Source organism: Adiantum capillus-veneris, chromosome 29, assembly GCF_014529385.1.
Source record: "Adiantum capillus-veneris isolate H3 chromosome 29, ASM1452938v2, whole genome shotgun sequence".
NCBI lineage: Eukaryota > Viridiplantae > Streptophyta > Polypodiopsida > Polypodiales > Pteridaceae > Adiantum > Adiantum capillus-veneris.
This window is the reverse complement of record NC_140959.1, coordinates 64042350-64056265: the sequence shown is the minus strand read 5'-3', so window position 1 is coordinate 64056265 and position 13916 is coordinate 64042350. Positions and strand designations below refer to the sequence as shown.

Below are 13916 nucleotides of genomic sequence, written 5' to 3'. Positions count from 1 at the left end.
GGCCGGTTGAGTTACAGGTGTCACGGGTTTATGCATTTGTTTGTGGATTTCTACGTACGTTTTTTGACCATATTATGGGCTGATTTATACTCTATGCGTTTGCTCTTTGATTGAGCAGCAGGTGTTGTCAGATTTGCAACACTACTTTGTTGTGGCAGTTTGTTGGTTGGTTACAGGTTTCTCATTGTTGCATTCTTGTTGTAATGGGCACTAAAGAGGACACAGTTTTCAATATTGAGAAGTTGGATGGTGCTAACTTCTCATATTGGAAAGATCAGATTTGGGATGTCTGGGTGCAGAAGAAACAGATTCGACCTCTAAAGTTGCAGGGAGTTAAGCCAGAGAACATGGAGAGGGATGATTGGGAAGAGTTGGATGAGATGTCCAGGTCTACCATTAGGCTTTCCCTTTCAAAGTCTGTTTATTACAATGTGAAAGATGCACAGGGTGGAGCTTATGAGCTATGGCAGCGGATTTGCGATACGTATGATAAGCATTCGGCTGCTTCTATGGTGTATTGGATTAAAAAGCTTATTGATTTGCGAATGGAGGAAGGTGCTTCCATGAATGCGCATTTGAATGATTTCAATACAATTTTCAGCCAACTTGCTACGCAGGAAATTACGTTTGAGGAAAATGTAAAAGCTATGTTTTTACTTGTCACGTTGCCTGAGTCATGGGACACATTTAGGACAGCCATAAGTAACTCGGTTCCTGCGAATGAGTTGACAAGTACTAATGTGGAGTCTAGTCTTCTCACGGAAGAGATTAATCAAAAGAATAATGCAGGTAATAAGTCTTCTAGTGCAATGGTTGTCAGAGGCAGGACTATGGACAAGTATAAGTCCAACAGGGGTAAATCTAGAAGCAAGTCCCGTGCAGGCACAAGTAAAAAGGATGTGGAATGTTTCCATTGTGGTAGAAAAGGCCATTTCAAAAAGGATTGCTACAAGTGGAAAAGGGAAAATGGAGATGGTAAGAAGAAAGACCATGATGCTAAGGACAAGCCTAAATACAATGTCAAGATTGAGGAGTTAAATGCAACACAGGGAGAGTGTAGCTCTCAAGATGACCATGTATGTGCTCCGACTAGTGCTACTAGTGAAGAGCTTGGTGATGTGTTGATTGCATCCTGTTTTGATGACGCTTTTCTTCTCACTCATGAGCGTAGTATGCCTATGGATTGGGTCATTGACAGTGGTGCTTCTTTTCACGTTACGCCTCATAGGTCGTGGTTTCATGACTAAAATACTTCGAGCACAGGTACTGTCAGGATTGCCGATGGGCGTTCTATGCAGATTCATGGCATTGGGGATATTCATTTGGCTATGCCAAACTCTACTACGTTTGTCTTGCAGCGTGTGCGTCATGTGCTGGCTCTTGCAAAAAGCTTGATTAGTGTGGGTCAGTTGGATTCACTTGGTTTCAATGTATCTTTTGGTGATGGAGGTTGGAAGATCACTAAGGGCAGCCTTGTTTTGGTTAAAGGTGCTAAGAGGAATACGTTGTATTCCCTTTGTGTAGCTAGTGTGGCTGATCACATTGTGGGGATCACTGAGCAACCTCCTGCTTCTTTATGGCATCAGCGTTTGGGGCATATGTCACTAAAAGGTATGAAGTTGTTGGCACGTGCGGATTACATTCCCGTTTCAGATTTTGGTGGTTTTGAGTTTTGTGAGCATTGCCTTTATGGTCGACATGCTCGGTCTTCTCATAAGAAAAGTGTTCCACACAGATCTTTGGAAAAGCTAGCTTTGGTGCATAGTGATGTATGTGGGCCGATGCCCAATGCTTCTCTTGGAGGTGCTATGTACTTTGTTACGTTCATTGATGATGCTAGCAGGAAGGTATGGGCATACCCCATTCGTAAGAAGGATATGGTGTTTGATATATTTAAGCAATGGTTGGCTCTTGTTGAGAACCAATCAGGTTGTAAGTTGAAGTGCTTACGTACGGACAATGGGGGTGAATTTATGTCTCATGCTTTCACAACATTATGTGTTGAGAAGGGTATATGGCGCGAGCTTAGTGCTCCCTATACACCTCCTCAAAATGGTGTGGCAGAGCACATGAACAGGACTATACAGGAAAAAGTCCGTAGTATGCTTTCTATGGATGGTTTGTCAAATGGATTTTGGGCTGAAGCTGTTGCCACTTCTGTGCATTTGATAAATCGTTCACCTAGTGTTCCTTTGGGCTTCAAAGTGCCTGAAGAGGTATGGACAGGTTTGCCACCTTCGTATGGTCACCTTCGTGTTTTTGGCTGTGAAGCTTATGTACATGTACCTAAGGCAAAACGCAGCAAATTGGATCCAAAGAGCAAGAGATGTATCTTCTTGGGTTATGGTAGCTCTGGTGAGATGGGTTATCGATTGTGGGATCCTATTGACAGGAAGATTGTGCGCAGCCATGATGTTGTTTCTCATGAGGACTCTATGTATAGAGCATCACCGCGAACGGTTGAGGTTCGGCATGTGATATTTGAGGAGGATGGACATCGGTATGATGGTCCCATGGCTGCTCGTGGGCAGCCCATTGACCCTCAAGTGGGAGATCAGCCCTTGTTGGGAGATCATGTAGATGTGGGACAGCCAAATGCACCTCCTGCACAGTCTTTGAGGCGTTCAGAGCGGCGTGCAAGACAGCCTCAGCGTTTTGTGCCTTCTATGGATTATGTACTGTTGACTGATTGCGGGGAGCCATCATGTTATGATGAGGCCATGTCTAGTGTTGACAAGCTGAAGTGGGAGCAGGCTATGCAGTCAGAGATGGATTCGTTGATCCAAAATGAAACGTGGGAGCTTACTCCTTTGCCAAAGGGTAAGAAGGCACTACCATGCAAGTGGGTTTACAAGATAAAACTGTGTTCAATGGATGCAAAGCCTAGGTACAAAGCAAGGCTTGTGGCTAAAGGATTCAAGCAACAGAAGGGCATTGATTTTGACGAGATCTTCTCCCCAGTGGTGAAGATGTCTACTTTGCATATGTTGTTTGCTTTGGTAGCTACAAAAGACATGGAATTGAAGCAAATGGATGTAAAGACAACTTTCTTACATCCGGACTTGCACGAGGATTTGTACATGGAGCAACCAAGTGGGTTTGTTATTCATGGTTCAAAGAAGATGGTATGCCGGCTTCTTAAGACCTTGTATGGGCTGAAGCAATCATCTCGTGAATGGTATCGTAAGTTTGATGCATTCATGAGTTCATTGGGCTATGTACGCAATTATGAGGACCCATGCCTCTATACTCGAAAGGCTGCAGATGGTAGTCTTATTGTTTTGGTTTTGTATGTGGATGACATGCTGATCGCAGGGAAGTGTATTTCTGATGTGGATGCCTTGAAACATAGGCTACATGAGACCTTTTCCATGGAGGATCTTGGGGATGCCAGTCATATTTTGGGTATGCGGATCACTCGTGATCGTTCTCGCAAGATGCTCTTTCTTAGTCAGAAAGAGTACATTGACAGGGTGCTTGAGCGTTTTCATATGGAAGGGGGGAAGGCCATTAGTACCCCGTTGCCTCCATATGTAAAACTCAGCCATGATGACTGCCCTCAGACAGATTTGGAGACTACAGAGATGTCTCAGATTCCCTATGCGTCAGCTGTTGGTTCCTTGATGTATGCCATGGTGGCTACGCGTCCAGATCTTGCTCATGCAGTTGGTGTGGTTAGCAGGTACATGTCTAACCCGGGCAAGCGTCATTGGGATGCAGTGAGAGGTATTCTCAGATACTTGAGAGGGACTTCAGAGTTGTCCCTATGCTATGGTGAGAAGGATATGTCTGTTTGCAGATATACAGATTCAGACTATGCAGGGTCAGTGGACTCGAGGAAGTCTACTAGCGGCTATGTGTTCACAGTTGCAGGTGGATCGGTTTCGTGGGCATCACGTTTACAGCCATGCGTTGCTTTGAGCACTACAGAGGCTGAATATATGGCTGCCACTGAGGCTGCCAAGGAGGCCGTATGGCTCTCACGACTAGTGGGAGATCTTGGTATGGCTTGTGATGCTCCGATTCTACATTGTGATAGCCAGAGTGCCATAGCGTTGGCACGGAAACCTGTCTTCCATGCGAAGACAAAGCACATTGAGGTGAGGTATCACTTCATACGAGAGGTGCTAGAGGACAAGCGCATAGAGCTTGTCAAGGTACACACTGACGATAACCCTGCTGATCTACTCACGAAGTCGTTAGCCTCACAGCGGTTTGCACACTGTAGATCGCTGATGGGTATGGCTTGACTTCTTTTGCTGTACTTTGGCCACTTTAAAGGCACACTACCTTTAAGTGGGAGATTGTTGGGTTAAAGGCCCGTGTGCCCGGCTGCCCATTGTTGAGCCGCCCATGTACAGCCATTCATTTACTCATTCATAATAACTATACTCATAACTACACATTGTAGTGTGAGTACCGCCCCGCCACACACTGTGTCTATCTCCTTCTTCGTGTTGGCTCTCTGTGTGTGTGCTCTCCGATCCCAACACATCACACATCGAACATGTGCTCATCCTCTGCTTCAAAGTGCGATGGAGATGCCATAAGAGCTGCCGAAGTAGAGCCAATGGGAGGATCACCATGGGGTGCACCCATTGCCCAGTTGCTCTTGCCTCTGTCGTTCGGCCTTGCACACTGGTGCACCACCACTGAACACAGATGAATGGGGCACCTCCTCAAGCGACAGGTGAGTTGCGCTCTCATCTCTCCGAGCGCTTTTTCGAGAATGTCAAAGCCCTTCATTCTCCACGTGTTCCAAGGCAATGCACCTCAAGCAAGGGATTGCCCTTTTGCACTTGCGCAAGGACAAGGAAGTTTTTCCTTGAGCCAGCGATCGCGCTCAGGGCCTCCAAGGGCACCACGATCATCTCAGTTGATGTCCTACATATGCGAAATGTTGTTTATTTAGTCATGTGTTCTAAAAAATAAATAATTAGAAAAGCCATAGATTCCATTAAAAAAATGACATGAAGTTAAGTTCAAAAAGAATAAATGACACTGAGTGCTAAATTTATTTTTAACTAAAAAGAGAACTTTAAAAATGCAATTATTAAACATTTAAAAGCACTAAAAAATAAAGTATCCATAAAAAATTAAAAATCTTCATCAAAAAACTAAAAAGGTTAAAAAATGGAATAATGGATAGCTAAGGGTAGAGGGGGTGGTTTGTACCCCCCCATCCTCCCCCTTGCAACCTCGGATTTGCATGTATCTGTTTGAAATGACCAGGCCCGGTAATAGCCGTGGTAATGCCTAGCGCCTAAAATAGACAAGGAGACAGAGTATGCCGCATTTTTGCTGCATACTCTGCTCTACTTCCTCTCCGCCATCGCTCCCTCTCTAAGCTCCCCCCCCCCCCCCCCCCCCCCCCCCCCCCACCCCCCTCCCTACACCTTCTCTCCCTACTCCATCTCAAGCACAACATCAACACACAAACACACACACGCACGCACGTTTGTGTCAAGGAGGAGTTTGTCGAAGGGGGCTTTCCGCGTTCGTCATTGGAAGCTCAACCCAGCCGGCAACCGCGCTACAACGAAAGGTAAACACAAAACAACGCTTCTCTGGCCTCTTTCTCTATTGTTTTTTCTACTACACACATACAGACACACATGCATAAACCCTATAAAAAGAAGTAGAAATATCATGACATACCTCGTTCATTTCCCAAATGGTTACGTTGTTGAAATGTCTCTTCGTGCGTGGTAGAGAAGAGACACTTGTTTGAAAATGGTTGCGTTGCTCGGCTAGTTAGATTTGCAAATGTTAAAAATGTTAGGTTGTCAGAGATAGTGAATATTAGATAGAGATAAAGATAGTGAATGTTAGATAGAGATAGAGATAGTGAATGTTAAATAGATTTGCAAATGTTAAAAATGTTAGGTTGTCAGAGATAGTGAATATTAGATAGAGATAGAGATAGTGAATGTTAGATAGAGATAGAGATAGCGAATGTTACATAAAAATGTTATGTATGTTAGATACAAATGTTACATAGAAATAGAGAGAGAAGGAGAAATAGAGAGAGAGATAGATAAAGAGAGAGAGAGAGAGAGAGAGATAAATAGGAGAGAGAGAGAGAGAGAGAAATAGAGAGAGAGGTAGAGAGAAACAAAGAGAGAGGGAGAATAGATAAAGCGAGAGAACGAGAGAGAATAGAGAGAGAGAGAGAGAGAGAGAGAGAGAGAGAGAGGTAGAGGTAGAGAGAGAAAGAGAGGGAAAGAGAGAGAGAGAGAGAGAGGGATAGATAGAGAGAAAGAGAAAGAATAGAGAGAGAGAGAGAGAGAGAGAGAGAGGGAAAGAGAGAGGAAGAGATAAATAGAAGAGGGAGAGAGAGAGAGAGAGAGAGATAGAGAGAAACATAGAGAAAGAGAGAGGGATAGAGAGAGAGAGAGAGAGATAAGGAAAGAGGGAGAAACAGAGAAAGAGGGAGAGAGGGAATTAGAGATATCCATCGACAGAAAGCGATAGGTAGAGAGAGGAAGATAAAGAAATAGAGAGATAAAGAGCCATGGTTGTAGGCGGAGCAACCATTTTGTGGTGTGCGCAGTGCGGGTAGGCGGAGCAATGGTTGTAGGCGGAGCAACCATTTTGTGGTGTGGGCAGTGCGGGTATGCTCCTACTTCTGTAGAGTGCTATGAAAAAGACCTTCTTTACATGACGTCAACAAACCCTCGAAAATTACTTTCTACTCTCTTCTCCTTAACTTCTCTATATTTCTCTCTATCTCTCTTTCTATCTCTTTCTCCCCACCAAATAGGCATTAGGTTGGACAGCTTTTAACGATACCGTACATCAGAATGGAGGCAGACATGCGTGCAGAATGGAGGCAAAGTAATCCCTTGAACAAGGAGTTGCTGTGAAGAGATGCTACGCAAGAAGCACAATAAAGAAGTTGTTCTTCATAGCACTTCACAGAAGCAGTGAGCACTCTCGCACTGCGCACAACACAAAACGATGGCTACATTTACAAATATCTGTGCGTACATATATATTTGTTTATACATGTATGTAGGCACTAAGTACGGGAGCATAGCGCCCAAAGGTTAAACGCTTCCTCTTGGGTATAGTCCCTTTTTAATTGTGGCATTGCGGTCATTGGCCACTGTTGCATGGATTACCGCAACGTATCTTTAGTTTTACCACGGACTGTGATGATACCTAAAGAGGTGTCACTTGACCTTTGGCACTACTAGCCTCTACTTAGGTCTACTAGTATGTATATGTATCTACGTTTTTATGTGCTAATATACTTGTGTACGTATTTATAGATGAGTGAGTAGGGGGGAAAGCTTAATCTTATATTGCTCTTTGTAATGTAGATGTCAGACGAGAGACAACCTGGTGGGGAGCAGCCAGCTCGCTTATCTTTTGGTTGGTTCACATCCCAAGTGGGCTCCCACCTGGGGTGGGCATCGCCTCCAGTGGACCCGAGTCTTGAGTCGTGAGAACAAGCAAAGAAATAAAGAATGTTTCTGGCTAGTTAACCCTAAATCATGAGTGTCATAGGTTTATTTTTGTTAGTTGCAGGCATGGCCATCCTACAGCTGCCCTTCTCAGGTTCTTGCACCGGTCGTAGATCCAGATCTACAGTGGGCTCTCTCTTTACGAGAACAGTACCTCCGAGAGACAAAAAATTTGTTTGGTCGCTACACTCCGCAGCAGCTTGCAAGCTACGGTCTTTCTCCGCAGACTACACCATGGGGGAGTCAGGGAGGGACTCCTTACCTACAGAGCCTCGCACCAACGGCACCTCAGTATATAGCCCCTTCTTATCGTCATACTCCCCTTCCTTCATAGGGTCCTACTCCCCTTCCATCGCAGGGTCCCACTCCCATCGCATCCCAGGGTCCTACACAACTCCATTCCACTCCTGCTTCACCAGAACATTGTCGACGAACATCCTCTAGTAGCGCGCATCGAGGCTCGTCTCAGGGCAGCGAGCATCGTGAGAGATGAAGCGGCGGCGGATCTTGTGGTTTTGCGTGTTTTGATAATGGCGGGGAACGGAGTCGCCACTTTCAAAGTGTGTCGCCCCTGGTGCAGAGGATGAGAAAACTGACACACCCATGCCAAACACGCATGGGCGCTACTACAAGGTTAATTGTGGTGGGGAGAAGGACTTCGGCATAGCACAGGGCAAGGCATTTCAACTTCATCTACAAATTCTTATACATTCAACGTATAAGAATTGTTTTATAAAGTTTAGAGACCAACTGCCCGATCATGCACGGTACATTGAGAACGCGATGTTAGCTAGATTTCCAAATATCCCCGATCAACATTTTTCACAACAATAATTGGAGGGCTATATAAAGACATTTTTGAAAAACAAGCAGTCCAGTGTGCGGTGCACAACAGCCAACCAGGTCAGAGATCTAAACAGAAGCTACCACGGTGGCAACATGGCAGACGCGGAGTGGGAGTGGGCAATTCAAAAAAAGAGCGATCAAGCTACGAGACGGGCTCATCATACAGACAACAACGCAACGCTCGCGCTAGATAAACTCCCACGCACTATGGCTCAAGAAGCAAGGGAGTTTGGAAGGACAAATATGTAAGATTGATTAAATTATAACATCGATCAGTGATTATTCAGATTGTAGTTGATAATTTGTTATTGTTATTGCTAACTTAGGAAAATATCACTCTTTCTCGACCAACCAGAGACATGGTCAGGTATCTTGAGCGACATACAGAATTTGATACTTGGCGATGGTTGTTCGAAAACAACCACATCTTTCGTGTTGGTTTGGGTTTATGTAGAGTCAAGGTGATCAAATGTACATGCCTGTTGGACGAAGACGAGATAGACGAGGATTAGATAGAATAATATTTTGTCCAAACTTTCGTAAAGTCCCAATGTGACACAATGTATATACAACTATTTACTTTTTATTGTAACTTTTTAAGATAGTTGATCTTCTGCATATTAAATTGTCAAGGTTAAGTAAATTCAATCTCAATTCTTTGGTTTTTTTTATACTCTTCTAAAAAAAAAATGATGTTTCATTGTTTTATGCAGGTCAGAAATAAAGGTGCTCATTTGGGCCACCCAATTTTCGGTGGCCCAAATGAGCACCTTAATTTTTGAATGTACCTGTAGCGATAATAAGCGCGGCAACTGTCGCGATAATAGCAATGGGTATATTGCTGCGACTATTACCGCGCTTATTGTTGAGAAACCACTACCGTGTCCATAACCACGATTATTGATTTTTTCTCTCTCCTTTTTTCTTTGTTTTTCTGCGACAATGCTAACAGTTATAGATAACTCCTCTTATAGTGCCAATGCAATTCCAACAACAACAACAATCGGTCCAAGGAGAAGGGAGTTTACAAAAGTAAAAATAAACTCTCTCCTGAAGAGCTTGAAGCTTTTTGTAAAGACCACAAATGTTTTAAGTGTGGGGAGCAAGCACATGGCTATCGTTCTTGTACCAAGAGAAATGCGCGCAATGAGACTCCTAGAGCTTCCCGAATCGAAGCTCCAAAAGAGGATGCTCATTGCAAAGGATCACCTCTCTCCTATTCTTGGAGAAAGGTAAGGAAGCATGATGCCTTCATCTTGTTTGACCCTGGCTCTACTCACAACTTCATGTCAATGGAGTTGGCCACTGAGTGTGGAGAGAGAGAGAGAGAGAGAGAGAGAGAGAGAGATCAATGATTGAAGGACTAACTGATTGGCACATGGGGTATGCCATGCATCTGAGAAAAATAGAATCAAGTTTTGTTCTTCCCACTTTTTTTGCCCCTTGCCCGATGCCACACAGCCCCTCGTTCCATTTCCCATTTTAAGCCAAGTCAAGGGACCGTGCAAGTTACTCATGTTCAACGATGTTTTCAAAATTGTAGGAGACAATATCATAAGTCCTACTAGAAACTCTCTTATTTTATTCAATTCATTCTGAGATTCCCATTCTTCCCTCTCAAGAATTTATTACCCGTACAAAAGGAAACCTCAACATCTCACCTACGTCCTTGAATCAACAACCTTCTGATCTGCTCCCATAGTTACAGCAGGACGTAGAACTGCACTCATTGGCCACCCATGGAAAAAAAAATTATTTTTAAGTTTGCCTCCACCCTCACCCTCTGAATGTCCCCTACTTGTTTGCCCGTGGCCTTAGCTCTGCGTGCATCTAGCTCCTCTGTCGATCGCCTCGCGGGCGCTTGCTCATAGTCTCCTGCCATTCTGCCTATTAGGTCGCTTGACATTTGTGTCGCCGGATCTGGCTGGATTTCCGGCTGGTACCCCTACTTGGTTATCTTAAAAGCTTAACGCAATTTGATTTTCGAGTCGTTAGCCTCTTACGACTTCGTTGTTTCGCGAGATATATGGAAGTCAGTACAGGAAGCACTGATCATTCATACTTCTGATGGCGTCTTGTTATTCATCAGGCCGCGTTGTCATCATCCTCCTTAATATTGCAGCCTGCCTCCTGGTGACGAATACCTGGGGCTGGAGAAGTGTAGCCGCAGCCGACGTGGAGGTAAGTCTGATATGGTCTGAGGGAGGGGCAGGGGCGCGTAAGCGGCGCTCTCTCTCTCTCTCTCTGACTGTTACGCGCGCCTCTCTGCTCTCTCTCTCTCTCTCTCTCTCTCTCTGACTGAACACCAAGTTCTGTGTCCGATCAAATTAACTCACATCTAATGCCTGTTCTTCTCGGGGCCTTGGGTGCAGTGCGGTTTTGGGAGCTCGTGCAGCAGCAAGCTACAAATGGAGCAGAGGCCGCAGCTGCTGGTGGAGTGCGGGGGCGTCGCGCCGTCGGTAGTCGACTTGGACGAAGCCTTGAAGGTGGATATGTTAGGAGTGCTGAACTGCATTGGCAAACCGCAGCCCGGGGTTCCCTTCAAGCCCAGCGACGTCTGCTATGACGTCAGCCTCAGCGGCTCCAATATGCTGCGTGCTGTCTGCTACGCGATCACTTCTGACGACATCGTTCTAACCTCCATCGACCTCAACGCCTGCCTTGGTGTCGACAGGACGTCTGGTAAGCTTGCCCCCTGCACCTCGCCCTCATCCTAGACTTTCCCCTTAAATATACCCAAGGGGAAAGCATTGGATTAACCTTAGGGGTACTAAGGTTAATCGACCCTACTTCTCGTCATTTCTCGCACCTTTTAGTAGAAAAATGTCAACAAACAGCTCAAATAATTCTCCATTTAGTGTGAATCCATTTTTTGCTCCATGGCAATTTTTTGCATGGAAAAAGGTCCAAAACTTAGTGAGATTGATTCACATGCCTAGCAATAGACTCCAAGTAGATTTCCAACATGCTGGAAATTTCTAACGATGACCATTGATATATGCACTTAAACAAGTAAGTGCCCAAAACGTTTCTTTCATTTCCTTTTAAAGGAATCACCAAAGATGCTTGTGTAATAGTTGGATGAAAGGGAGGGAGGGAGGGGGGGAGGGGGGTTATGGGGGGTGGGGGTCGCATGGGAATGGCACGTGGATCAGATACAAAGAGGAAAAGAGAGATATTTTCTATGTGTTGAAAGGAAAAGTGGATTTTTTTTCGAGCGCAACAGTGTTCAGGAAAAATGTGTCTCAACTTGATATCATGCCGTTTGGGAAATCCCTTGCATCGCTTGGAAGCAATGATCAGGAAAGATGTATCTCAGTTTGAATCATGCCATTTGGGAAATCTCTTGCATCGCTTGGAAGCAATGATCGGGAAAAATATATCTTAGTTTGAATATCGTGTCGTTTCCAATTTCAAAAATTCCAGTTGAGGGCAAGGGAAAAAGGAGAAATTCCAAAAAATAGTGTAAAAACCCAAAATATACCCTAATTTTCTAAAATTTCTCTCTCTCTCTCTCTCTCTCTCTCTCTCTCTCTCTCTCTCTCATCCGTCTGTAGGGGAGGGGTGCTGCAAGAGATGCTAGGTAAGCATAGGGGCAAGTGAAAGCAAAGGGGATGAGGGAGAAGGAGATGGAGACGAGCAACTTGCGAAGCTGCTGAGAGAGAGCTACGAAGCGAGGACTGCTTGTCGAAGACGGAGAGAGACAGCGGTGGACAATGAACGAGGGCAAGGGCTGAAGGGGGATGGATTGGACCAACGCTCTCTCTCTCTCTCTCTCTCTCTCTCTCTCTCTCTCTCTCTCTCTCTCTCTCTCTCTCTCTCTCTCTCTCTCTGAGCACGAGCAGAACGGGACGAGGGCGATGGGTACTGTGAGAGCCGCAGAACGGGACGAGGGCGATCGGTAGTGTGAGACGCAGTGTGGATGTCCCCTTGGGGGGTTGCTGACATGGCAAGGGACTTTCGCCCTTGAATTCTTGATTCCAGAAGGAATCTTCGATTCAAATTAATTAATGAAGTGAAGGTAGACCCTGTAGGACTATTAGACATCTCTATCATTGGTATCAATGCCTTAATTTGTTTTGATTGCTCACATAACTATGCTCATTCCCTCTCTTGTATTGCATCCCTTCATTTACTGCCTCTTCGAAATTAAAAGAACCTCTCCTCAAGAGATCACGTACTTACACATTTTTAGGTGGACCTCTTTTGAGGAGTTTAATACCTGGTGAGGTGGTTCGAGGGAGGCAACAAGAGAAGTGATCTATAAAAACCTCTCAAGGCTCTCGTGTTGCTCATAGGAAATGAGGCATAATCCAAACACAATGGCACACAAGCCCCAACAACAATGCACACACTATTTGAAAAATGTAAGGGCACCACCTAGTTGTATTGAGCCACACATTAAAACACGGAGAGAAGAAAGTTACACACACACACACACGGAGAGGAAGAAGAAGGGGGGGGGGGGGGGGGGGGGGGGGGGGTGATATTTCTTCCTACCAATGCCACTCAAAGCATTCACCACAAGGAAGAGGAAACGAGTACCATAAATGTAAATTAAAATAACCACTTGTCATACACATCACCAAGATCAAATTAACCATCACATATATGGGCTTTGCAAATCCATTATAATACACATAAACAATTCACCAAAGTCCCTACAATAATCAAATCGCCAAGCCATGTTTTCATAACAAAAACTCACACCAAAAATTTGGTATCCCATGAACTATATTAGGGTTAGAGAATCTCTCCACCCTGCCACCCTCTCACGATGAATTATTGAGGGCTATGGTCTCCAAACCAATTCAATAGCAATCTCACAAGAAAGCAATGATAATCTTGAATTAACTTACTCTTTCACGGGCTCCATGATGGAGGGAAAACTATGGAGAAGTAGAGATTAACAACCTCTTTAACTTCACCAATGAGAAGCTTCCACAAATAGGTATAGGTCCCCTCAATTCTCTTCTCACTCTTTCACCCTATTCACCTAAATATCATAATCTTGCCAAAGATGGACTAACATATGGTAGATTACACTATCTACTCACTCTAGCATAGAATATGACATCAAGCATAAGAGTTTTTCATTTTACAATAGCTCACTAGAGCTTTGGCAACCAAAGATTGAGCTTGGCATAAGGCATTTTTCACTAAGAAATTATGTATTTTTCTTCTTGGCACACCCTCTAAGACTTTCATAGGTGCTTGGGGTGATTAGGGTTTTCTTGATTACAATCAATTACAAGAAAACCTTGTTTTCATGAATCATTCACTAAGTGAGGATTTCTTAGCACACCCTCTTTTATAGGTGCTTAGGGTGATTAGGATTGGCTTGATTACAATCAATTACAAGAAAACCTTGTTTTCATAAATCATTGACTAAGTGAGGAGATAGGTACCAGAGCATAGGGTTGATGTTGGTAGGTTAGTAGAAGGGTGGATGCATGAAAGGCTCGATTTTTATTGGTGGGGAAATCCTCCTAGAGGCTTCAAATTGGAGGGAATATGATATAGTTTTTATAAAAAAATGCATTAGAAATTGTCCATTAACGAAGTTGTAGCTTAATCTCTCTCTCTTTGAAATATTGTTCA

At 44.3% G+C, this 13916-nt stretch overlaps 1 protein-coding gene across 1 annotated transcript; it reads left to right on the top strand.

Moving 5' to 3' along the window:
- Positions 1-10165: 10165 nt before the first annotated feature.
- On the top strand, positions 10166-11219 carry LOC147419316 (uncharacterized). The gene is made up of 2 exons (XM_086506356.1): positions 10166-10496; positions 10688-11219. Exons 1-2 carry the CDS (start codon positions 10383-10385, stop codon positions 11030-11032), a joined length of 459 nt encoding a protein of 152 aa, XP_086362482.1. The 5' UTR covers positions 10166-10382; the 3' UTR covers positions 11033-11219.
- The last annotated feature ends 2697 nt before the right edge of the window (positions 11220-13916 follow it).